We start from the raw sequence: 26,425 nt of genomic DNA on the forward strand, positions 1-26,425 counted from the left end.
AACGTTTCAATAATTAATTTGTCCCTAGAACCGAAAGGATAGACTAAAGGAATGTCTGTGGTTTTTAATACTAAATCAAACATTTGTAAAGGATTTCTCTAGGTTAAACTCAAATGAAGCTCTATCATTTCAACTTGAATTTGATGAATTTGAAATGAATGCAAATAAGATGAAAGTCGTGTATATTCACATTTATACAAATAATTTGTACAAATAAGATGAAAAGATGTTTTGAACGTTAAAGGTGTCATGAACTGTTTTTTAAAAAATTGTATACTGTTGTTTGAGGTCAACTAATGACGTTCTTGTGGTTTTTACATTCAAAAACATAACTATAAGTAAGAGGCTATTTTCTACACTGGTTTTGAGGCTGTCTTCTGAACGCTGGGTTTTGATGGGCGTGATGCAATGAAGACTTGGAAGTAAACGCCCACGGCTAGGATTGGATAAGATTTGCATATTTAATGAGCTATAACTCCGCTGTCATATCTAGCCTCTGTCAGTTCACATGAGGGAGAGATTATTTTGAAAGCGGCAACTGCAATGATTCTCTCGACCACAGGGCTCATAAACGTCTTCATCAAGCAAACACAATGATTTATTTCTCATCAACTCGCGATTGATTGGAATATTTCTGTGTTACATGGCCTGCAGGATTGGTTGATATAAGCGCGAACCGCGCATACACACACACACACACACACACACACACACACACACACACACACACACACACACACACACACACACACGTGCGCAACCAGATCAAGAAAGAATTTCTGCCGACGGCCGTACGTTTTGGTAGATCTGGATATAAAATTACTATCACTACATATAAAAAAAGACGTTTTACTCACATAAGTTTGTTGCACCATTCCTGTCGGATCCAATATAGAATGCACAACATTGTGTCTGCAAATCCAGCACCTGAGACTTTTTTACAAAAGATTCCTCAGTGAAATGAAGTATCACACATTCCTAATGTTAGGATCCGAAAGGAAGCTTTTGCAGCGAATTTGTTCTTCCACAATATCTTGCTATCTTCTTCCACATGTTTATTGCTGCTGGCTAGTGATCCGAACAGCTCCATGAGTCGGTGGGCAGGGCTACTTAATTAAACGTTCTGTAGAGGCGTGTTTGAAGGATGAAGCACACCATCGTTTTCTGGGCCTGGTGTCTATAAAAGCTTTTCTTTGACTAAAAAGGAAGTTTTCAGCTCTGAAACTTACTGGATATTCTTATATCACTGCGAGAAAGCCTGAACTCCACCCCTTGAGCGATACTCAAGATTCACAGAGCAGTTGTGCGTGGCCATGCAGAATCAGCAGTTTAGTGACCATCCGGCAGTTATGCGCAGCCATGGAGAATCGGCAGTTTAGTGACCAGTTTAGAATTGGCAGTTTAGTTTATTCAACTTTGTATATGTTTTTCCAGTGCATAAATGATTACGGGTGAGTAGGCATGTGCCGATATCAATTTTTCATGTTACGATTAATTGCGAAGCTTTTATCACGGTATTGAAATAAGTTGCAAAAAAAGTGTTGTCATAGCATAACAGCTTTAAGAACTGTTTTTGTAATAACAAAAATAACTGAATGTTTAAATACAAAAATACAATGCACCAAAAATATATACAGCTCTGGAAAAACTTAAGAAAAATCAATGTTAAGTGGTCTCTTAATTTTTTCCATAGCTGTAAAAGTACAATTTTTAAATAGATTAAACAGATAGAAGTGCAAAAGAATTAGGCTACAAAGAACAACAGGTAACAAATTAATATAAGGTCTCATTATTTAATGCATTAACTAAGATTTAGCAATAGCTACATTTGTTACAGAAAGTATAATGTTTTTGGTAATGTTAGTTAAGAAATACTGATCATTGTTAGTTTTATCTTAGGTCCATTAATTATTAAACATTATTAAACAGTAACTAAGAAATTAACATTACTTAGAATAATTAATTCTTTATAAGTATTTTTCATTGTCAGTTTGGTAATAATACATTAACATGTTAACTAATGAAGTTGTATGTCTTTTGGACAAATAATCTAAAAAATTCTAATCATTAGGGCATGGTGTAGTCCAGATTTAAACATAATGTTTAAGTTTGAAAATAAATAGCCTATTAAGTCTTTAAGTATTAAGTATTCGGTGCTGAGTCTGTGATGAACAACAAAGATTTTGAGATTACAAAAACGAATGGCTGTTTTAAAACCGTCTTCACTAGTGTGGTTCCTTTTGTTCCCTTTCGAGAATGGTCTCTCGATATGGCGTCAGAAGCTGACACTTGGGGACTCCCTTCCTTCCTACATTACTGAAATCTCACTGGCCAATGCCAGTCAAGACGGCGAAAGGGGGCGGAGCCCAACCGCTATATAATGTACCGTCTTGGCGGCATTTGCTCAGAATCTTCCTCTTTCACACTACTGAAGACAGCTGTGGAGAAGACGCGAGAAGACGGATTTCCCTCTTGGTGTACTGGGTTCGGGGCCTATCGAGGCTCCGGACACCCACGAATTCTGCATCCTATGCCTTGGTCCTGCCCATGCGGAGGCGGCACTTGCCGGGTCGAGCTGCTCGCACTGAGAATTTTACAGTGCAAGAGCGACCACATGGATAGGGTCCTTGACTCACCCCACCGTTCTCCGGTGTATTTCGCTAAAGAAAGTCTCTGCCCCACCCCTGGTGCTTCAGAGATAGTTTCATTTGGCGTAGCGGAGGGTGATGAAGGTGGGCACTTCCCTGCCATCGAAGCCCTGCCGTCTGACAGCGCACATTGCCGATAAGGCTTACGTCGCCTCGGGCGAGGCGATCTCTGCACTCCTCACTATCGCGGTGCTCCAAGTGTTTCAAGCTCAGCTCCTCAAATCACTGTATGAGGGGCAGGCGGAGTCTAACGCGTTCAAAGATCTACAAGGTTATTCGCCCCCTGCGCCAATGGCGTGGTTAAGTCGATAGTGTCAGAACACAACAAACCAGTGCTGATACAAGTGGTTCTCAATCTCCTCGTGAAGCACCCGATAGAAGTGGTTCTGCCTGGCGAGAGAGAGAGCAGATTTTACAGTTGTTACTTTGTCGTTCCAAAGAAAGGTGGTGGCCTCCGCCGATTTTGGACCTGAGACCCATCAAACAGGGTGCTATACAAACATGCTCTCAAAATGACAACACTGAAGCAGATCCTCGCCCAGGTTTGGCCCTGGGACTGGTTTATTTCAGTGGACCTAGAGGACACCTATTTCCACATTAAGATAGCCCCGCGACACAAACGCTTTCTGAGATTTGTGTTCGAAGGCACAGCCTATCAATTCACGGTAATGCCATTCGGGTTAGCCCTGGCCCCCCGCACGTTTTCAAAATGTGTGGACACACCGTTTTCCCCCCTGAGAGCAAGCGGGATGCGTATACTCAATTATTTAGATGATTGGCTAGTTTTGGTCTGTTCAAAGGATGTGCTCAACAGCCACAAAAATGTTCTGCTTCGTCACTTGGAGAGCTTGGGCCTCTGCGTGAACATGAAAAAGAGTGTGTTATTCCCCAGTCAATCGATCACGTATCTCGGGGTGGAACTGAACTCGGTCACAATGGAAGCGCGCCTCGGTCAAGAGTGCGTCCTGGGTCTAATGTCTGCTCTGAACGCATTCAGTCTGGGCCGTTCCGTGGCACTGAAGGAGTATCAAGAGGCTTTTGGGACAGATGGCGGCGGCCGCCACGGTCTGTCACCACAGTCTGTCACCACAGTCTGTCACCACAGTCTGTCACCACAGTCTGCTTTTCATGCAGCCTTTTCAATTGTGGCTAAAAAGCGAGTACCAAGAAGAGCGTGGAAAATGGGCAGTGGTCCCGCGCAAATGCTCGACTGCGCTGAGACCGTGGCGGAATCCGGACCTGTACCTACGCGGCGTCCAGCTAGGAGCGGTGACGCGGCGGAAAGTGGTCACGACGGACACGTCAACGACGGGCTGGGGAGCCCATTGCGACGGCGTGCCAGCGTCGGGCTTCTGGACAGAGACGGAGAAAACTTGGCACATAAATCTCCTGGAATTGAGAGCGGTCCTATTGGCTCTCCAAAGTTTTCTCACGCTAGTCCAAGGGCACCATGTACTGATTCGTACAGACAACACATCGGTAGTGTCGTACATAAACGCCAAGGTGGGGTACACTCGAAAGCCCTGTACGAACAGGCGGTTCACCTTTTGCTGTGGACCAGGAGAACTGTTCCGTGTCGGATATTCTGAATTTTCTACAGCAGCGGATGGACGGCGGCAGTATGCCTTCCATTCTTAAAGTTTATGTTGCTGCTATCTCAGCCTGTCACGTTACTATCGACGGATGCTCGCTTGGTAGGAACGGCCTGGTTGCAAAATTTTTGAGAGGCGCGAGACGGTTGAGACCTTCTCGTCCCCCAACGGTACCATTGTGGGACTTGGCCTTAACCCTCGGGGCTCTAGCGCACCCCTCTGAGGCGATTGCTTTGGCTTATTCCAGCAAAGGAATGGAGTGCCCTATTGGTATTAGAGCACATTCAACGAGGGCAATTGCCTCTTCATGGGCATGGTCTAAAGGCGTCCCAATCAACGACATTTGTATGGCAGCTGGGTGGTCTTCACAGAAAACCTTCGCCAGATTCTACAATTTGGACGTGTGCTCAGTAGCCTCTCAAATCCTGGCGGTAGGTCTGAGCCCTACTCTGCCTTCGGCTTCTAACCGCTAGACATGCGGGAGGTTTCGACCAGGTTTTAAAGTTGGAATTCGGGGGGCAGAGCCTACGCCGCATTCATACTATGGGTACCACGCGCTGTGGTGATATTTCAACAAGGTACGAGCCGGTAGCCCGCCTCTAGCCCGCCTTGTTATTTACACAAGGACTCTTATTTTTAGGACTCCTCACATATGCCATGATATCGCTCGCGGCGGCCAGTCGCCATGTATATGGTGTTATTGTGCCCGGCAGAGCCGCTCACATAAGTCATTCCCCATTATATTACTCTCACACAAGGAAACAGGTAACATGTCATAACCACATATATCAGTCACATGCTCGGTTGGGGTTCGTTCTATGTTGTTATACTGTTCATAGCTCCACTGTTGCCAAGCTTCTCTTTACTGTTCGCATGGCGTTGTTCTATACTGTCCCCAAGCGTCAGCTTCTGACGCCATGTCGAGAGACGGGAACGAGACATAGCGTAAGCCAGTGAGCTCACAGTTCAGATCTGCTGTACTCTTGTCAGTCGGAAGAGACTGAGCAAATGCCGCCAAGACGGTACATTATATAGCGGTTGGGCTCCGCCCCCTTTTGCCGTCTTGACTGGCATTGGCCAGTGAGAGTTGCAACTTCACTGGCGTTGTGCAATAATATTTCAGTAATGTAGGAAGGAAGGGAGTCCCCAAGCGTCACCTTTTGACGCCATGTTGAGAGACCCTCTCTGGGAACCGAGGTTACGACAGTAACCGGAGACGTTTGCGGGGTTTGCGGGGTAACAGCTGCATTTTGCAGTTCATCAGCACCCTCTGCTGTCACTGAGCGGCACTTCATTCAGCCTGTCTCCTTCACCCATTCAGTCATGTGCAAACGCACGTTGGGCTTGATGGGCAAAGTATTCTTGAGTGCATTATAAAAAATGTAATAATTGTTAATAAATTATTATTTACGATATTTTAAAGTGCCCACGATAACAATATTGTGCATATTCATTATCGTGATATATCGCATTACCGAAAATCGGCACATGCCTTTGTAATTTGTAATATTTATTATCATTCTGAATGTACAGATTTGATCCTGAAAGTAACGCATTTTAAACTGCGTCACAAAGCGAAACTAAAAAGTTTTCATATCGGACTTTGAGCTCTAAAAGAATTGTATTTCTATTAGAATATAAATATTATAGCCACTTACTAGTTGCAGATCACCTGAGTAGTTGAAGATTGTTTGAAAAGTATACACAATGATTGTGCAATATGCGAGTCATTGTTTACATAATTATTTATTAACATAATCCGTACGCAGCTAACCCATGTATGTTCATTTCTATATTATTTAATAACTGAATGTTTGTAGCATTTGTTGATATACTTATAGCTGTTTTATTTGTTTTCTTCTGTTTATTATAGACCACATTTGTGTGAAGTAACATATACAACCCTCTGTTGATTAAACAAGTTAACCTGGGATTCTCTCTCATGTTTCTCTTACCAAAAACACACACATCCATCTTTCTTGCAATACACAGGAACCCTCTGAGCGTCCCATACGCTCGTATAATTACCATGACCTTTTATATATATACAAAAGCTCAAGGGAAAGTTGATTTCTCAATTCATCACCCCTTTAAATTCCTCAACTTTGCTAAGTAAATGTTTTTTTTTTTTTTTATCTTCCTCACCCCAATCCTTTGAATGGTGGTGTAAGTGCACTACTGTACACACAGTTTTGTTTGTTTTTCCAAAATTATTTTCTGTATTTCACAGCTTTATTACACTGCAAAATAAGCACTACACTGTTCCTGGTTTTACAAAGAATACCATGTTTAATTCAGATTGAAAATGTATCTACATTTAACCTGTTATCACTTGCATGTGTTTAAAGAATGTCTGACAGATACTCCTAGCTAAAGCATAGTGTTGAGATGCTAGAATGCAAGGTTTGTATACTCTTTTTTGAGACTTTCATCTTTCTCTTAAGTTCTTGTTCTGCCAGACAGAATTAATCATCAGCTATGATGAAAAAAAAAAAAAAACAAGGGCAGCAGAGGTAAACAAAAAGAGCCGCAATATTTCATCAAATATGTCAAGTGTCTAAGGTACATCTCTCCAAGTACTATAGAAGCTGCCAGTTTCGGGTCTGTAAACATGATGTGAATGCTACGTGATGTGAGACTTTTCTGCTACACACCAGCACCTTGAAAAAATTTATTTATACCTCAAGTCTCTTTTTTTTACAAGCTGAGTAGGTAAATCTGTTAATGCCACCTGAGTGGCCGATTGGCTGAACCCTGCGCGTAAACATTTCATTTACATCTATTTAAATGTCAGACAAACAATTGCCAGGAACACACTCAAATCCAGCATGCATCACTGAACCATTTTCAAATTTATCTTGTCAGACAAAGTAGATGGTGCCAAATTTATCTTCTTTCCTTTATTTGACCTAGTCATACTGTGGAAAATGTCATCTTCCTTGTTTACATATACACTACAGTTTGTGTTCGATTTGATTAATTCCCTCTGTTCTCCAAAGGTACAAACAACTCTTAAAATAACAATATTCTAAGATCATGATGAAAATGTTTCTAAAAACCACTCTATTAAGATGCTGTGGCAATTTCAGAAGTGTTCTTTACAAAAACTCCTTTGCACAGCTGACCTTCACTAATTTCATGTAATTTTCTCTGGAAGGACAAGCACATGAATCACTACATCTCCTCACACCTCTGCTACCAACATCCTCAAGGACACATCATCATCATCATCATCATCGACTTAGCATGTAATCATGAATGATTTTAAATTGTGAAAAAACGTCTCATGAATATAAACAAGCTTTTCAACTCTGCTTAAGAGAGATACACAAATCCATGAAAGATGCCAAAATTATCATAAAATCTGACCTGGCTAAGTTTACTAAAAAGGAAACCAAGCATAAGTGAAACTGTTTAACAGACAAGTTTTTCAGGACAAACATGCCTCCTTTCTATTTATATTACAGTGTAAACATGGTAACATGCAATTGTTATCTTTAAGAGCTATTTCTACCTGATTTATTCATTAAAGGGGTCACTAGATGCCGATTTTCCACAAGTTGGTATGATTCTTTAGGGTGTTCATGTAAATTCTGTAACATACTTTGATTAAAATTCCTCAACGTTTGTGCGAACATCACCATGTTTGACTCCTCAAAAACAGCTCTGCTCACAGCAACCCATTTCGCTACTGTTCACCCCACCCCTCTCTTCCATGAAGAGAGAAGTGCTGCCTTGGCGGACAGTGGACCAGTCCCTAATGGCACCCTAAACCATCACTGTCTTCCTCTGAGTCCGCACTTTCCCGACGTAATGCCTCTTTGACTGCCGAGAAGAAATCTGCTGCATAACCCTCACCAGTGCGGACTCGGCAGAAGTGCGCATCGAGGGCACATATTGACCTCAAAGGGGGTGCTCGCGAGCACCCTTCTGAGACCTAAAATGACAAATGGGACACCCTGCTGTCTCGTGGACTTAACGGACACGGGCACACAGCGGCCATTGTAAGTCCACAAGACCAAAAGTGCACATGAAGTGTGCCATTTGGGACAGGGCCAGTGAACAACTGGCTGAACTATGCTAATATGGCAGAACTGGCAAATATATGCTGGGACAGTGCATCTGCGGTTATGGGCAGAGCATGAGCAATCGGCTTAAAAAAAAAGGAGTGAATGAATTTGTATCATTGTAGGGTGTTTGTGTCCACACTGCAAAGACACATTTATATGCAAACCACCATATAAAAGTGAATTTTGCATCCAATAACTCCTTTAAAAAATTAGGTTTGTTGATATAAATTAATTTAATTAGGTTGATTCAGCTTAAATAAATAACAATACTACTAACTTAAGTAAAAACAGTTCATTTAGAATAAAGATTGAATAAATTCACAAAACTCATATGCAGGGATAGTAGATTTGAATAAAAATAGATGTATATATTTTAGAAGTGTTGTGTAGTCAAGCACACTTCCAGAATTTCTGTTCGTTGCAAAGTGCTTTCACATATTGAGCTGTGGTGCTCATAGGAGATCCAAAATCTGGCCCAGGTCATCCTGTTTCACTCTCTCTCTTTGACTTCCTGTCTCCCTGCCACCGCGTATGGCAATTCATATGATAAAAATCTGATTGTTGTCTATCATGGCTATTCAACTCAGGTCCTGGATGTCCACTTCCTGCAGCGTTTAGCTCCAACAAAAATCAAAACCCAAACTTGTATGACTTTCTTTCCTCTGTTGAACATAAAAGATTATTAAGTTTAATAGCCCTGCCGTAGAGTTTCAGTATAGTACGCCAGATCATGATATTCAAACTCTGGTAGTTGTAGTCTTCTGCATCCGCCACAACCTAGCACTCAGAACCACTACCTCTTTTTTGGTGCGTTTGTGGCGTTAACTAACTGGCATAAATCTTTTAGCAAATCGAGTGCTAGAACAACACAGACAGCATGTGCAAATTCTTAATGCTATCAATCACTCCTTTTCACCGAATCCCCTTGTGCTTAAGGTCTACTGAACCTTTAATGTGTGTTTGTTTTAGTTCTCACCGCGGTTCCTTCCACGATGTCTCTCCATATAGGCTTTTCCCCGGTTCCCTCGCTGAAGTCCAGCAGGTTATCCACCACCACTTGACCTATGAGGTCATGTCTGGAGAAACGGTCGAAGTCGTAGACAGAAAAGTGAAGCTTGCGCGAGTGCAGCTCAGCCAGGGGCACGCCGAACTGGAACGTCTCATTAAAGATCGGGTTAAGAGTTTTTCTGTGCACCTGCAAACCAAAGCCACGGAAAGACCGAGCGGAAATGAGAGAAAGTGAAAGAAATTAGATAAGCGGAGGAGCTGAGAGGGAAAAGTGAGTGAAGGGAGTGAACAAGAGATTGGTTAACATCAAAACTGCAAATGCATAAAGTTAATTTAAATGCACCAGCTGATATAAATGTATTTTTAGATGAACTAGGGCATTGGGAAAAAAAATGCAGGCTGAGAAACGCAGATCTTAATGAGTCCTAAGAGGGTCTGCCACCTGAACAGTGGATTATTGTAAAAGCAGCGAGCTGACTGCAGCCTTGCTAGGATTTAAAAAAAGATACCTTGGTCTGAAATTTCTTCTTCCTATCAGGCAGTAAGTAGATCTTGACATAAGGATCGGAGAATCCATTGGCATCCTTCGCCGGGAGGTCCAGGGCTTTCAGTATCTTAACCACCAGCTGCTCCGTGCTGTAAGAAAGACATGTCAGCGTCACCATAATTCACTTTGAACTATCTGGAACTTTCTGCGCTCGCTAGACTGGGCGTAAGTTAATTTCAGCGTCATCTAACCGGCAATGACAAGAGAGTTGGTATATGCTGAAATAAGCTGACATCCAGGCCAGTAACGGGACAGCATTGCAACACTGAGTTCAGTGAGACTCAATGGCTGTCACAGAGGTTCAGGAAAACAGAAAAAAAGAGGAGGTGCCAGTGGTACATCCCGGCTCAATGATTTAGGATTATTTGACAGATGGATAGAGCCATATTTGTGCTGCGCAAGCTAAATGGATCTTGTATAAACGTGAATATATGAGATAATACATTCCTAATGTGAATATAAAGACATGAATATTTAATGCGTAATGCAATGACTGCGGCCTCCAACACTGGACTTTATAAATAATCCAGAGCTTATTACGAAGCAAAGCATAGGTCATTTCAAGGCTAGACAGCAGCGGTCTAGTGCCAAGCACAGCACGACCGTGAACTTCTGAAGCGCGAGGCTCACCCAGTGTTTGCGCAGATGTAAATAAGAGAGGCGGGGGAAATTCAGAGGTTGCTAATCAGGCCTTGTTAGAATGTGTCTCTCAGCGTTAACAAATGCGTCACCCTTTCATTAGGACATTTAAACAAATCAGCAACATTGGGGGAGGAAAAACACAAGCAGAAATCCAATACGGCCTCAGAATGAAATGTCGCTCACAAAGAACGTGCATGACACGGTACAAATCTTAACAAATCAGGATGGAAATAAATACATTAATCATGCGATATTATTACCAAACTTATAAGTGACAAATGTAATCATCCAATACTGTATAAACATATCAAGACAAGGATTAATGTATTGGCATTCTTTTTCAAGGACATTTGACAATGTCCTCCAATTAGGGGTTAGGGGGATCACGGTTTCCGCAAAAATATTAAAGTAATTATTTTGAAATGATGTTTTTTGAGCAGCAAATCAGCATATTAGAATGATTTCTGAAGGATCATGTGACACAGAGTGGAAGGATTTGCTAAATTACATTTTAAAATATATCAAAATAAAAAACAGTGATTTTAAATTGTAATATTACCATTTATACTGTATATTAATCAAATAAATGAAGCCTTGGATAGCATAAGAGACTTATTTAAAAACACAGCTTTAAAAATCGAATGACTCAAAACTTAACGTTATGCAATTAACGTCATGCTATTAATGCCCGCTGAAAGCAGGTGGTAAAAATAAAATCATCAAATAATAATCAAATGATGGACAGGAGTGAATACAGTGGGGCAAAAAAGTATTTAGTCAGCCACCAATTCTGCAAGTTTAAGTTACTTAAAAAGATAAGAGAGGCCTGTAATTTTCACCATTGGTACACTTCAAGAGTTGGTACACTTCACTTCATGAGAGACAGAATGAGAAAATAAATCAAGAAAATCACATTGTCTGATTTTTAAAGATTTTATTTGCAAATTATGGTAGAAATTAAGTATTGGGTGAATAAAAAAAGTTAATCTCAATAATTTGTTATATACCCTTTATACCGTTTTCTGTAAGTTGCCACAAGGTTTTTACACACTTTGATGGTAGTTTGGCCCATTCCTCCATGCAGATCTTCTCTAGAGCAGTTATGTTTTGGGGCTGTCGCTGGGCAAGAGGGATTTTCAACTCCCCCCAAATATTTTCTATGGGGTTGAGATCTGGAGACTGGCTAGGCCACTCCAGGACCTTGGAATGCCTCTTACAAAGTCACTTCTTCGTTGCCCGGGCGTTATGTTTGGGATCATTGTCATGCTGAAAGACCCAGTCACGTTTCATCTTTAATGCCCTTGCTGATGGAACGATACATGGCCCCATTCTTCCATTCCTTTACACGGATCAGTCATCCTGGTCCCTTTGCAGGAAAAACAGCCCCAAAGCATGATGTTTCCACTCCATGCTTCACAGTAGGTATGTTGCAACTCAGCATTTTTCTGCTCCAAACACAAGTTGAGTTTTTAACAAAAAGTTCTATTTTGGTTTAATCTGACCATATGACATTCTCCAAATCCTCTGCAGGATCATCCAAATACTCTCTAGCAAACTTCAGACAGGCCTGGACATGTATTGGCTTAAGCAGGGCGACACGTCTGACACTGCAGGATTTGAGTCCATGGCGGTATAGTGTGTTACTGATGGCAGCCTTTGTTACTTTGGTCTCAGCTCTCTGCAGGTCATTCACTAGGTCCTGTGTGGTTCTGGGATTTTTGCTCACTGTTCTTGTGATAATTTTGACCCCACGGGGTTATATCTTGCGTGGAGATCCAGATCGAGGGAGATTATCAGTGGTCTTTTTGTCTTCCATTTTCTAATAATTGCTCCCACAGTTGATTTCTTCACACCAAGCTGCTTACCTATTGCATTCTGGGAAGGTATTGTGTCTTCCCAGCCTGGTGCAGGTCTACAATTTTGTCTCTGGTGTCCATTGACAGATCTTTGTTCTTGGCCATAGTTGAGTTTGAGTTGGGTTTGAGTGTTTGAGGTTGTGGACAGATGTCTTTTATACTGATAACGAGTTCAAACAGGTGCCATTAATATAAGTAACAAGTGGAGGACAGAGGAGCATCTTAAAGAAGAAGTTACGGGTCTGTGAGAGCCAGAAATTTTGGATTTTTGTAGGTGACCAAATACTTATTTTCCATCATAATTTGCAAATAAATTCTTTAAAAATCAGACAATGTGGATTTCTGGATTTTTTTTCTCATTCTGTCTTTCATAGTAGTGTACCTATGATGAAGATTACAGGCCTCTCTCATCTTTTTAGGTGGGAGAACTTGCACAATTGGTGGCTGACTAAATACTTTTTTGCCCCACTGTATGTACAGATGTGTTGTGTAGCATTTTAACCATAATTCAGATGCCATGAGAAACAGAGACTCGGCAACCACCAATGGAAATGCAAACAGTGATTCATCCCCTTAATTCATTAGCAAGAGGTTGATTAGGACCGCCTACTAGCAACCAATGCCACAAAAATTCCCTCTAGTTATTCGCTGTCAGTGTGAGCGGCCGCTAAGATGTTCTTGCTAATACTACAATCACATCAGATTTCAAAATAAGATACGTGTTGACATTTCAAGTTAGAAAAACCATTCACAGATGCATTTTGAGCTGTCCAGTCTAATATACATAATATCAGTTTGGTGGAATTAGAAATGAATCTCACGGCAAGTGGCATTCAGCACAACAGCACACTTAAAATCAGGCTGATCTTAAGAAATGTTCTGTGCTATTAGCACTCAGGGCTGTAATTGAAAATGACAGGCTCTGTCTTGCCCACATTAGAGCAAGCATTTAAAACACACCCCCCTCCCCTCCAGTCATGTGTTGCATCATCTTTTCATTTTTCAGTGACAGGCTCCTTCCCCCCCCACCCCACCTTTACAAAATCATCACTGTGAAACAAAACAGGAGCTCAAATAAAAGTCATGCATTTACACATGCTGTCTGAAAGCACTCGTGGGGAAAACACAATGATCAGCACTCAGTTGGAATCCAACAAATAGATGGATAAATTAAAATAATAATAAAACGACATTCAGCTCAAACCCTCGTAGACAAAGGGTTGAAAATAGCTGCTATTCCCTCCGCACCGCATGTGTTATCGGCCTACTGCTGTGCAGATAGAAAGCTGCGTCCCACCGGATGCGACTCTGACTGACAGTGTCAACCTGCCCGCTATTCCCAAAATGCTTGTAGCTGTGACATATTCGCATTGATGTATTGCAAACGCAATAGCGTGGCAGGAGGTGTGATCATGTCAATTAAACACACGGAGATGAGAAACAATCTTGGCCACTAGCTCTCACGAAAATGCAGAGTAATGTCCAATAGCATTTGCTTTAAAAGGAATAGAAATTCTGTTCATTTATTCACCACAGGTGTGGGCAAAAAGACCATATATCCGATATCACAGCAAAAAATAATACCTGCCTAACTCTTTATCTAACTCTAACACAAATATGTTCATATCTAAACTTTTCTTTTCCATACAGTGAATGTCAAGGGTGGTCATAGCTGTTCGCTATAAAAAAGAACATCTTGGACATTCTGCCAAACATTTTATTTCTTCCACAGAAGAAAGCAAGTTATGTAGGTTTAGAATGGAGTGATGATATGATGACAGAATTTTCATGTGTTGGTGAACTATCCCTTAAATGCAAAAGCAATTGTGACATACCTAAGAACTCACAGCAGAACATAATAGAGCGATAATGTGATGAACAGGAACAGAAGTGTCAAATCATTTATTTGAACTACTCCCTATGTGTAAGGAATGAGATATCAATCTCCACTCACACATCTTTCTCTCTTTCTCTCCCTCAACCTCCTCTGTAATTCTGGCCGTAACACAGGGCTGTGTTATTATGTGTTGACAGGCTGTGCTGTTTAAAGTGGCTGGTCATATATAATTCATGAATGAAACAGCCTCTCCTTCCTTCATTTCTCAAACATCAGCACTTTCCACCATTCTAATGTCCCTCTGTGTGACGGCGAAATAAAGGACCCGGTCTGACGTGCACGGGCTGCCCACGACGGGCCTGACTATAACTCATTGTGCTGACTGCAACTCCCCTGCTTCTTTCTCCAGCTCGCCTTTTCAATTGTAAGCCCTGTCGATGAGATCTATTTATAACCTACTGATGTATTGAGAAGCATGGATTCACATTGTGTGACAGTTCCATATGAGACACTTCCCCATGGGGAGAGGAGGTAATGGTAGGATGAATCCGAGTGGACTTACTTGAAGGCGTAGCGCAGAAGGAAGCTGATTTTGCCGCAGTTGTCGCCTTGTTTGCCATCGCCCTGGTCTCCCTGGCGCAGCCGGTAAAGTTCTGGTTTGATTTGCCCAATGCTGGTCAGCTGCTCACTCTTCTCCTCACCATGGAAATCAGGGCTGGAGAGCTGGTGAGTCATGGGCTTAGGCCTGGAGAGAGACCAGAGGGTGAACACACACACAAACACACGTATAGACAAACTCCCATCACACAGGCTGTTAGGGGAATCTCACCATCTTCAGATGATATTTTACCCCAAAATCAAAAAGAGGACATTATTCAATTATATGTTGCTTAAAAAATAAGCCTATTTGACCATTTGGGCTTTTTGTATTGCATTAGTAGAATAAAAAAAAAATGAATGTGGAAATGATTTTAAAAAAAGTGAATACACATATTTTTTTAAATACTTTATCACAGTATTTGGTCATTTAATTTATTTTGATGCATTTTTAACATAATTTACATGAGTACAGTCATTTTTACTGTAGTACATTATGAAATGATTGAATTGGCATAATGAGAATGTAATCATTTTTTTTTTAAATGTCATGCTTTATTGTATTATGCAATATATAACTTTTTCATAAATAATTTTTTTCTTTCCTTCTTTTCCTTCGTCCTTCGTTTTCTTTCCTTCGTTCAACACAAAGGAAACTGGTGCGAGGACTCAAGTGCAGAAATTATAATTTATTAATAAAATAAAACAAACAAAAAACAAAACCCACGAGGGGGAAAAACATAAACTAGAAATACATGAAACTGAAGACATACCAACACAGTGAACCGGGAGACGTAGACAGTTCAATGATCCGACAAAGACTGACAAACACAAGGAGCTTATAAAGGGAAGAAATCAAGAGGGAACAGGTGGGAGAAATCAAACACTAATCAGATAACAAGGGGGAGGGATCATACAATGACAGGAGCACATGCTCAACATAAAACCCACATGTGCACACAAGACATGACAGGCATGTGACACTTTCTTTCTTTCTTTCTTTCTTTCTTTCTTTCTTTCTTTCTTTCTTTCTTTCTTTCTTTCTTTCTTTATGTTTTCATATTATTTAGTAAAGTTCTATATTTAAAGGCCTTTAATCCCATGATGCTCCAGGGGGTCTGTCCTTGAAGTAATGAAGTGTGCAGATGTACTTTTTTCAAAAGTGATAAACACTTCTGTTTTTTAAAGAAATCAATACTTTTATTCAGCAAGGATGCATTGAATTGATCAAAAGTGACAGAAAAGACTTTTAAATGTTACCAAAGATTTCTATTGAAAATAATGAGTGATATTCTTTCTATTCATCGAAGAAGCCTGAAAAAAGTATCATGGTTTTCAAAAAAATACAAAGCAGCACGACTGCTCTCAGTATTAAAATTAAGCAGAAATGGTTCTTGAGCAGCAAATCATCATATTAGACAGATTAAACTTTAAAATATAAAATATATTTTGATCAAATCAAAAGGCATTGCAGCTATGTGGGAGTCAATGGGAGGCAATGGGAGGCACTGAAGACGACGTGTCCGATTGTTTACGGTCTGTGGTGGACAGAAACACCAAACTGACACAGGCAGAGTTTTGTGTTTTGTTTTGTGAAAAGCGCTCGCAGCCATTTTAAAACTCAAAGTTCCCTAAAAATGCTAATCTCGATGCGGTATTAATCTCAGACACATTCTATTATGTCTTTAATAAATGTGAATAACAGGAGGCGGAATATGTATCATACACTGTAAAAAAAATTGGCAGATTTTTGTTGGTTTAACTTAAAAAAGTAAGTAACCTGGTTGCCTTAAAATTTTGAGTTTATTGAAATTAAAAATGAAGTTGAAGTTGATACAATGAAGGAAATTTGTTAAATAAATAGAAACTCAAAAAATGATTGCATCTGAACCACATAAAACATTTGATAAATCATGAAAATAGCACTATTTGGCATGTTTCACTGCGTAATCAGAAATAAAACACACACAATTACCCAATATGCTTACAAAATCTTTTAATAATATTTTAATAAAGGTTGTCGAATCTCAAAAAATGTTCATTGTATTAACTCAAAATTTTAATTTCAATGAACTCAAAATTTTAAGGCAACCAGGTAACTTTTTTTCTAAATAATTTTTTACAGTGTACAGATATGCATTAGTATGCTGCAGCTTAAAGGGGGGGTGAAATGCTGTTTCATGCATACTGATCTTTTTACACTGTTAAAGACTTGGATTCCCATCCTAAACATAGACAAAGTTTCAAAAACTAATGTTGGACGTTTGATGGAGTATTTCTGTGTTAAAAATATTCCTTTTGGTTTCTCACAAGTTTCGGAGAGTTTTTTTCGAGTATGGGTCGACTTGACGTTAATAGACCGGAAGGTCCTTTTACGGGCCGTACGGGCTCTTCTCCCGGTAGAGTGCGCGCGTGCGTGACTAAAGCGACAGAGGAAATGCACGGCAGTAAACACTCTCTCAGCTGCAGATCCAGTCGACCGTGAACACTAATGTCGGTTATAGTCCACGCTCCACTTGGTTATAGTCCGCGCTCGGTTATAGTCCGCGCTCCACTTCATTTCTCCACTTTGACATTAAGCGACTTCAACGCTTCAGCACAGCATTCCGGGAAGGCAGCGCTGCATTTGAACCGGTTTGAACGCAGAAATGCTTCAGTCGCATCGCAAAGTGGATCTCCACACTCCAAGAAGTGTGTTTTTGACGGAACCATCCCAGCGATAAAGGTTCGGTCCTGCTTTGGAAGCAGCCGGTGAGTAAAACGGCTTCAAATGTCTGTGCTGTTGCTTATCGTCGCGTATGTAAACATCAGTTAACGACAAGACCACGTGCTTCGTCATTCAAATGCGCTAACGGACTTCATTGCTGTTCTCTGTATAACGTTACACTAGTCTGACGTGCAAAACCGCTTTGCTTGCTACTAAGGTTTGGTTGCATACAATAGTCCATAAACCAAATCATGTCCTCATAAACTGAGAGTAAAGACACAAATTTTGACAGGCCACTAAATACAGTACATACCACAGAGACGGACGTCCTGCTGTTGCTGTTTCTATTTCAGCCTCCGAATTAGATTCTGGATCATATCTATTAGCTGAGATCGATAGCCATGGGTTTCTCCACGCTTGAGGACGTCACTGCTTTGTTCGCGATCGTCATTCTTTAGCTCCGCCCAGAAAGACTCGGTACAGCCCATATTTCTTTTACAAATATAATAAAACTAAAGACTTTTCGGAGATATGAAGGATGCAATACTACTCTATAGGTACTCAAGATTGACATGAGATTGACTGAAACTGAGTGTTTCACCCCCCCTTTAAGCAAATTATTTTATATATGTACATATTTTTCATTTAAAATTTGAAAATGTTATTGTGCCGCTTAATTGTGCAACAGCAAGGAAAAGAAACCCTGTATTTGCATTTTATTTTGAGTAACTACTTTTTAATTTAACAAATATCTCACGTGCAGGGTTTTTCCTGGGTCAAAAATGGTCTCTCTCTCTCTCTCTCTCTCTCTCTCTCTCTCTCTCTCTCTCTCTCTCTCTCTCTCTCTCTCTCTCTCTCTCTCTCTCTCTCTCTCTCTCACACACACACACACACGCACGCGAGCACAATACTGACAAGTCACAATAAATTAAAAAAATGCAACGAAACGTGATTTTTGCTTATCTTATGTTGATATCTTATATTATGTATAATCTCTCATCTTGATGTTTCTTGTGTTCCTCATTTTTACATTTACAAATAATTGTTTTGATATATAATCATATCTATATTAGAAATAGCATTAACAATCAACAAATAGCCAAATTTTCTGCCATATACAATTTAATAAAATTATCAACTAGCTAACAAACAACTTTGTTCTGTTTTCACCTCACTCCAGTCTAAACTCAAATATTTTAGACTATTTATTTTACTACACATTCAACATACATAAGCTGAAATACTGTGGATAATTAAAACTAATTCTTATTCTCCACTCTTGCTAAATTGGGCAAGCACAATTGTGTTCTCATTTCTGAGTTGTTCTGAGTAAATTATTAAACTGATTCATTCAGTTCAGTGTTGAACAGATCAGTTCTTATTACCGTCGGTAAAATGATTCTGTTAAAAAGAGTCATTTGGTCGTGAATCGGACCTTAGCAGACCCGTTGTGTGTGAATCCCGGCTGTTAGAACATCAAGGAAGGTTAGTCACATAGAAAACACTTCATAACTGGATAGAAATTGTTTCCTGTTTATTTAAAGTATGATTTATGTCAGCTGTTTAGCTGGTCAGAGAAGATCAGCGGGGTTTTTTTACACCGAGTGGTAATTCAAAACAATTGTCCAAATGCGCAACGTATACCATGGATTCGGTCTTTCGAACTTTTGATTTTGATTAATACGTGAAATATGAGAGAGAGCTAAGAATGGGCTTATTTTGAAGACAGAGAGAGCGCGCCCTGTGGTCTTGCTATGGTCTTGACCGGTCTTGAGATAAAATCCCGAGTCATCTTCGTCCGAGACAGAGACGAGACCAAGTAAAAATGCCGTTGATACTGAGACGAGACCAAGACCTTTAAAAAGTGGTCTCGAGACCAAGACCGATCTCGAGCACTGCAACACTACTACACACCCATTCCAGCATCCTGCAGTGCATGTGCACGCACACACACACACACACACACACACAAAACCACCGACAGGAACAAGAAGATCACTGACCTGGTGGTGACCTGCTGCTGAGAGTGGGCATTGGGCAGGTCTTTTGCAGCTGAGCCTCCTTCTGTTGCTGGGGGCAACTCTGGAGATGTCTGGCTCAACTTAAGGTTTGCTGGAAGAGAAACCATAAGCCATGGAAAAGATAAAAGCGGTGTAGTTAAGAGAATGCAAGATAATTAACAATGATCATTTTCTCTTATGTCTCACACAGAGTAAAGTAGTGCTTCTGAGTTTGACACAACGCAGAGATTTGCTCACCAGCATTGTTGGGATAAGAGTCCATGTCTAGGTAGGAATGCTCCTGCATCTCCTGCGGACCCCCAACCACACCCCCCACTACCAGCCCTCCTCCGCCCTCCACCCCCATCACGTCGGAGAAATGGGGGTGATGCTGACCGTGCTGGGAGAGCGAGGGATACAGTGAGGAAGAGGAGTGAGTATCTTTCCTCTGCAACAAGGGAGGAAGGAGCGAGGAGCCCCCTCCACCTCCAACCCCGCCCAAACTGGCACCACCGGGCAGGAGCCCCGATGTCAAGCTCAGACCCCCTCCTTCCTTATCTCTCCACGGCAACCAGCAAAGCTTCCAGGAGACGAAGAGAGAGACAGAGAGCAGCACAATGCCACAGAACGTTACAATGACGGAGAGCAGACTCACAGAGATCTCTGAAACAGAAAGAAAGGAGAGAGAGAGAGGGGGGGGGGGGGGGGTTGATTTATTACAACCTTGAGAGGTAACAAAAATCAAAGAAACGTAATGATTCTGGTTCAATTCCACAGAACGCTTCCAGTTCCTAAACAAATCCACTATTGGTTCTTTAAGGACTAGATTAATCGGTCTACTAAACACATACACTAAATAATAATAATATAAATAACAATAAACACTATTATACAAACAAAATTCATCTACTAAATAATAACCTGATAAACGAATAAAAGGTATTTTTAGTATGTTCTTATTAATATAGCATTTAAAGCAGTTCAGTTAAATTTTTTCCCCCTTTATTTAACCAGGATAATCCTACTTAGATACAAGACCTCTTCTTTCAGAAAATCCTGGTCCAAACGGCAGCACTAACGGTCACTAACATAAATGCATAAAACAACACAAAACTATTTAAATCAGGAAAAAAACTGAAATATTTTGTCACAGGTGTGTGCAGGCATGAAGGTGCAGCAGGTTAATACAATTCTCAAACTAAGGCCCCGTCCAAACGAAGCCAGAGCTTTCACGAGCCAAGATTTTTTTTTTTCCTCGTTTCAAGACATATCTGCGTACACACGAGAGCAATGAAAACAACTCAAAACTATGTAGTATACATGCCAGGCCAGTGTGCGGCACTGTAATTCTTCCACAGAAATACACTAAAAACGGAGAAGAAGAGTTGTGGCTAGCAGGGGTATAGCAGTGGTAGGAGGTGAGGCAAAATCTCATGATAAAATAACAATAAATACATTTGCTACTTAAGAGATGTTTTATTAACGCCTACACCTACCCCAACCCTAAACCTACCCTTACAATAATGCAAATACGGTAATTAAATGACGCGATATTGATGTGCGTATGCCCAGTGTCCATAGTTGTATCCCTTAACTCTTTCACTGTGCTGGACCTAGTGTGATGACATCACCGTTTCACAAAATATACAGATTGGCTGTACACACGAAAACGCAAGATTGTCATTTTCAAATTTATCCACTCTGAGATGGTTTCAGAAAATATCGGATTCATGCTACCAAAACACCGGATCCGTAAGGACGAAACGCTGATATGGTACAAAATGTATATGTATACAGCTAAATGCATCTCTGTGTGGACGGGGCCTTAGTTTAATGGAACCCGGCCACTCAGCTGAGTCATACAGGTAGGTACCAACACCCTCTACATCAACGAGCCCAGACGCAGACTGAAGGGAACAGGAATAGCAAACAGAAAGAGTTAAGTGACTAGACACAGCTGAACAGAACTAAACTAATGAGGGTAACCACGTAGAAAGATGAGTGGCGGGAAACTGAGCAAGGAAACATGATAAACGACAACACACTGAAACAGGATGTGGCACATTTCCTTTAGAGCAGTTTGTACAATTAAATATTGATATGCCATTTTAAAATTTAATATTTTCATATAAAAAAGAAAGAGTCATATTTAACATTGATCTAAGCATCACAACCCTTAAGTGCACACAGCATAGTAGGCGTTAATTTTGAGTTATGGTTCAATGATCGATTCAGTCAGGGAGTGAGTCATTAGACTGATTCAAACTGATGACTCACTGTCTTTTTGACCGTTTCATTATAAAGAACGGGATTTGAAAGTTAATCGTACTCTACTGGAAAAACCCAACCTTCCTGGGAACCCAAAGCTTTTTGATTTTAGCTATTGATGGCCTGATTTGAAAGCCTACAATAATTTGTCCATATATTTTGGTGTAAATTTTGTTTTAATAAACACTTTTTTGTTATACTGGTTGGAACTCTCTTCACATCCTGATAGCAATCAATAATAGAAGTGGCCTTAATATTAAAATGTGCATATATCTTCTGTGGAAGTATCAAAACCAAAAAATGGCCATCCAATCAAATGCATTCGGTCAACATACTGTATGTATTTCCATACCTCCGCAGACATTATACGTCATCAACGCCTTCAGTAAGGTTTAGGGGTGTCCCCAAATAAGGATTTACACATTCGAATCAGAATTGTTGAATCTCTCTATGGTCAACTGATATTCGAATCATCTGTGTGTGTGTGAATGGTTTGAGAGGGGCACAACACTAGTCAGCAGGAGGGTAAAACTATTTTTATTTTCCTTTACACAATGCACACAGCAACAACTTTTTAATAAAGCGATCAAAAATGCCAGTCAACTGACAGACGAACTAACAATGGCTTTCTTATTTAGGTTTAAATAAAAGGTAATGTGGTGGATAAACATTCGTAAAAGATTTTTTCTTAACAAAGCTGCGATCGAAATACAGAACATCACACAAATATATAAAAGAACATTTAAATTATATTTTGATAAATTACATGCACATTCTTAAGCCAATTATGCCTAAAGTGGGTTGCACACTGAACGCAAAGCTCAGCGCCGTCTCAGCTATCTCACACCGCAATATAATATAATACACATTATATACACGCAAGCTCAGTTTTGAATCCACTTCTGACAGAAGAGCTGCATGATGGGTGTATCTTGTAGCACAGGGTAAAATCAGTATGTGCATTGACGATTTGAGGGAAAAATAAATTTAATATAAAACCTTGAAATGGCGCTCTGTGATGCGGCAGGAATTTGAAAAACTTAAGAAAAACGTAGAATGCTGCCCCTGGTGTGCTTACACTCTAAACGCTAAACGTGTTGGGATTTGTTCAAGTATACTCAATATTCAAGTATTAAGCACCCCCATATTTCCATAAGTGTATGATCCTTGTAACATAACACCCAGAAAGATTCGACTATGGGATGGTGGTTGAACCCAGCTCCGCATATCGATGCATCAAATCTTCGACTATTTGGGGTCACCCCTAGTAAGCTTATGCAGAGTTTTATGCCGACACTCACAAAGCGTCGCAAAACAAACAGTAGCCACCTTTTACAATTCCTCCTGAACCAAAATAACGAGCTTATGCTGCATTCACACCATGTCATTTTGTGATGCTTTGCTATTTGCGTTCATGTGTTTTGAAGGAGCTTTGGAAATGCTCTGAAGGGAGGGATCTTATGCTTTCAATGCTAGCTTGCTAATGCTAGCCTCTTCAAAATGAGCATTTCTCTTTTATTTTTGACTTCTTTTGTCTACTTACATTATGAATACACAAATTACATTTGTGACAATGGACAATAGATTTATACATCACCTGAAAGTTGGAAAACTTAGATTTCCATTGATGCATGATTTGTTAGGATAGGACAATTTGGCAGAGATGTAACTATTTGAAAATCTGGAATCTGAGGGTGCATAAATATTTAGAAAATCACCTGTAAAATTGTCCAAATTAAGTCCTAAGCAACGCATAAATACTACTAATAAATATTTTTTTTAAATATATTTACAGTAGGAAATTTATAAAATATCTTAATGGAACATGATCTTTACTTTATATTATTATTTTTATACCTGTGCGACTTATGACTGGGTTTGTGGTCCAGGATCACATTTCACTCTCATTACATTCAATTTATTTCTGTTTTCATAGCTCTGTAGATTCACTTGCGATTTAGGAACACATCCTCATCGACAGATGAATATTCAGACGTTCAAGCGCTATTAATGGAAACAAACATTATGGAATTCATTCGGTTACACTATTTTTTAAATGAAACGCAGTTCTCAGTTCCCAACCCTAGGTAACAAATTTGATTGCATAACCTGGGACGATGAACAGAGATATTTGAAAAGAAAAATGTGCAAATTAGGTAGCGTTGGCAGACAGATGCTGCGCTTTGGGAATGACTGGGAGAAACCGAGGGAAGCGCAGAGCGAGAGAGGATCAGAAGGAGAAAAAGGAAAGGAGATGGTGCATTGTGCTTGTAAATTACCACCGGCTCTCCCAACATTCGCAAGTCCTTATCTGAATACAAAGCCAAGAAAACGATGGATTTATTTTCAAGCAGGAAAAGTGTCAATGCCAATGACAATTTCCACAAAGATGTCCTCTAAACTGTGATTAAGTTTTATGACTCTGTCTCTCACCGAGTGTGAGCTTTCAATCACGCAGCCTTTAATAACAATTTCTATGAGTGTGCATGAGTGAGTCACTTGAAAAAAATGAGACTTTGGCAACTCGGTTTCAGCACCAGAGTGAAGAGAATAGCTCCTCTCCAACAAGCAGGGACAAACAAGTGCCTGCCAATCAAGAAAAACAAAGGGCCTGTCTGTCAGTCTGACTCAAGAGCTTTATTCAGATATCAAACCCACAAAGTTCCTTAGCTTTCCCTGCTCTCACATCACTTCCTCAGACACAACACCCACCAGCTCTAAAAACCCCAAGGGTGGTTCTACCTTGAGCTGCTCTGTAATTTCTATTATGCAAGGAGGCTATATCGTATGACTATCCGCTCTCCCTTCGTTTTCCCTTCCGTCATGCCCTTTTTCTCAGTTTGTGTTTCACCATCACTGTTTAGTCTCCCAACCACTCTCTTTTACTCAATGCATTGCTCACACAGTCACAGATCCCCAAAGAAAGAGCTGGTGTTGGGCATTTTCAGAACCTGCTCTATTTCAATTTATAATTTGAGTTTTAATTGAATTGGCCACGTCTCACAGGATGTTGGAATGAAATTTAAACTGGCATGACAGGAATTGGAATTCATTGGATTAAACAGAGAGGGATTTCAGTAATCCAACATAACAAAATTGGCAGGTCTGGATCATGTTGTTTGGCTTTCTTTTGAAAGTCTCTAGTAAATTTTGAATATTTTGAAACACTTCGACCATGGTTCATAAAATGACAGCAGTATCTATATAATATATTCATTTTGTAATATGTAAAATGCTAATGTTTTAATAAATTATATCCATTCAGTTAAACAAAATGTTGTATACATGGTGAGGTGATGACTAACAGACAGCGGATAAATGACTTTCCACCTGTCAATCAAAGTGGCCACGCCCTTAATTATGCAGAACTTTAAGGCTTTATATAATGTAAACAAATTATTTAAATAAATAAAAATCACTCCCTCCCAGTTGTCACGAAGGGCAAAATTAGCCGTATAGACCAAAACCACAATTTGTACCATGCTGTAAACATGTTTTCTTCTACTGTAAAGTTGGGAATTTTAACATGGGGCTCAATGAGATTCTGCTCCCTTCTGGTGGCAGTCCAGGAATTGCAGTTTAAATTACTTCCGTATTGGCGTATTGCACACATGCAATCTCTTCTGGTGCGTTACAGAAGAGACATCATGCTTTCCATTCTCATCTTACACCACCTTTATCATTTGTCTCCCTTGTTTCTCCCATGCCCTCCTCCTCATCCTTTCCTTCTCACCTTCCATTCTACTCCTCTCCTTCCACCCTTCTTATCCTCCCTATTGCAGTTTTCCTTCTTCCTTTCTCTGTACTTTCTGTATCTCTTTGGTGAATAATTCATCAGTCTCTGTATGTCATTAATCACTACTTGTTCAAAGATATGATCAGAGAGAGAGATACAGAGGGAGGAGAGAAGGGACGGATCTGTCAGCTTGAAGAACAAGACAGAGAGAGAGAGTGAGAAAAAACATAAATAGCAGGAGAGAATGGAAGAGACCGGGACAGGAAAGGAGATCAGAGGTATGAATGGAGGAACGATGGAAGAGGAGAGAAGGCATGAAAAATTATAAAGCAGAAAGAAAGAAAGAAAAAAAGAAAGAAAGAAAGAAAGAAAGAAAGAAAGAAAGAAAGAAAGAAAGAAAGAAAGAAAGAAAGAAAGAAAGAAAGAAAGAAAGAAAGAAAGAAAGGTGATGAAGCAGTTGTTCTCTGCAGGTTTAAAGGATTTAAAAAGCTTTAAATAAATAAAATTATAAAAATAACAATTACATTAGAAATTATAATTATTAAAACTGTTCAAATAATTATAAAAGACTAAATTTAGCTAAATTTAAATCAATAAATTGTTAATCAACAGTTGATTATTATTATTATTATTCATAATAATAATAAATTGTGTTAATATTGTGATAGTGTTATTAAAAGTGATAATTTATTAACAACTGCTTGTTGTACGTCAGTGCGCATAATTGTTCAGTTAACTGTATTCAGGTTCACTGGCTACAATACGTTCATTTCAATAAAATGTGAACAATGAAAAAAAATATTATGGATTGCTTAAAGAGAGGCTATTCAAGACAGCCTTGAGTTGTAAAGCTATAAACTGAGAATAATTTATACACTACTTTAAAATGCAGGTAGCTGTTGTTTTTCCCCAGACCT

At 39.9% G+C, this 26,425-nt stretch overlaps 1 protein-coding gene across 1 annotated transcript in view; it reads right to left on the minus strand.

Moving 5' to 3' along the window:
* The window catches only part of syt3 (synaptotagmin III), a 51,615-nt gene that overhangs the window by 12,708 nt on the left and 12,482 nt on the right, over window positions 1-26,425 (minus strand). Inside the window, exons 4-8 of the mRNA XM_067415531.1 lie at window positions 19,763-20,167; window positions 19,508-19,616; window positions 14,763-14,945; window positions 9,828-9,954; window positions 9,287-9,505 (exon numbers count right to left, since the gene is read on the minus strand). Of these exons, the coding sequence (XP_067271632.1) occupies window positions 9,287-9,505; window positions 9,828-9,954; window positions 14,763-14,945; window positions 19,508-19,616; window positions 19,763-20,167 (1,043 nt within the window). The remainder of the gene's footprint in view (window positions 1-9,286; window positions 9,506-9,827; window positions 9,955-14,762; window positions 14,946-19,507; window positions 19,617-19,762; window positions 20,168-26,425) is intronic.

The sequence above is a fragment of the Pseudorasbora parva genome, chromosome 2, assembly GCF_024679245.1.
Source record: "Pseudorasbora parva isolate DD20220531a chromosome 2, ASM2467924v1, whole genome shotgun sequence".
Lineage (NCBI taxonomy): Eukaryota > Metazoa > Chordata > Actinopteri > Cypriniformes > Gobionidae > Pseudorasbora > Pseudorasbora parva.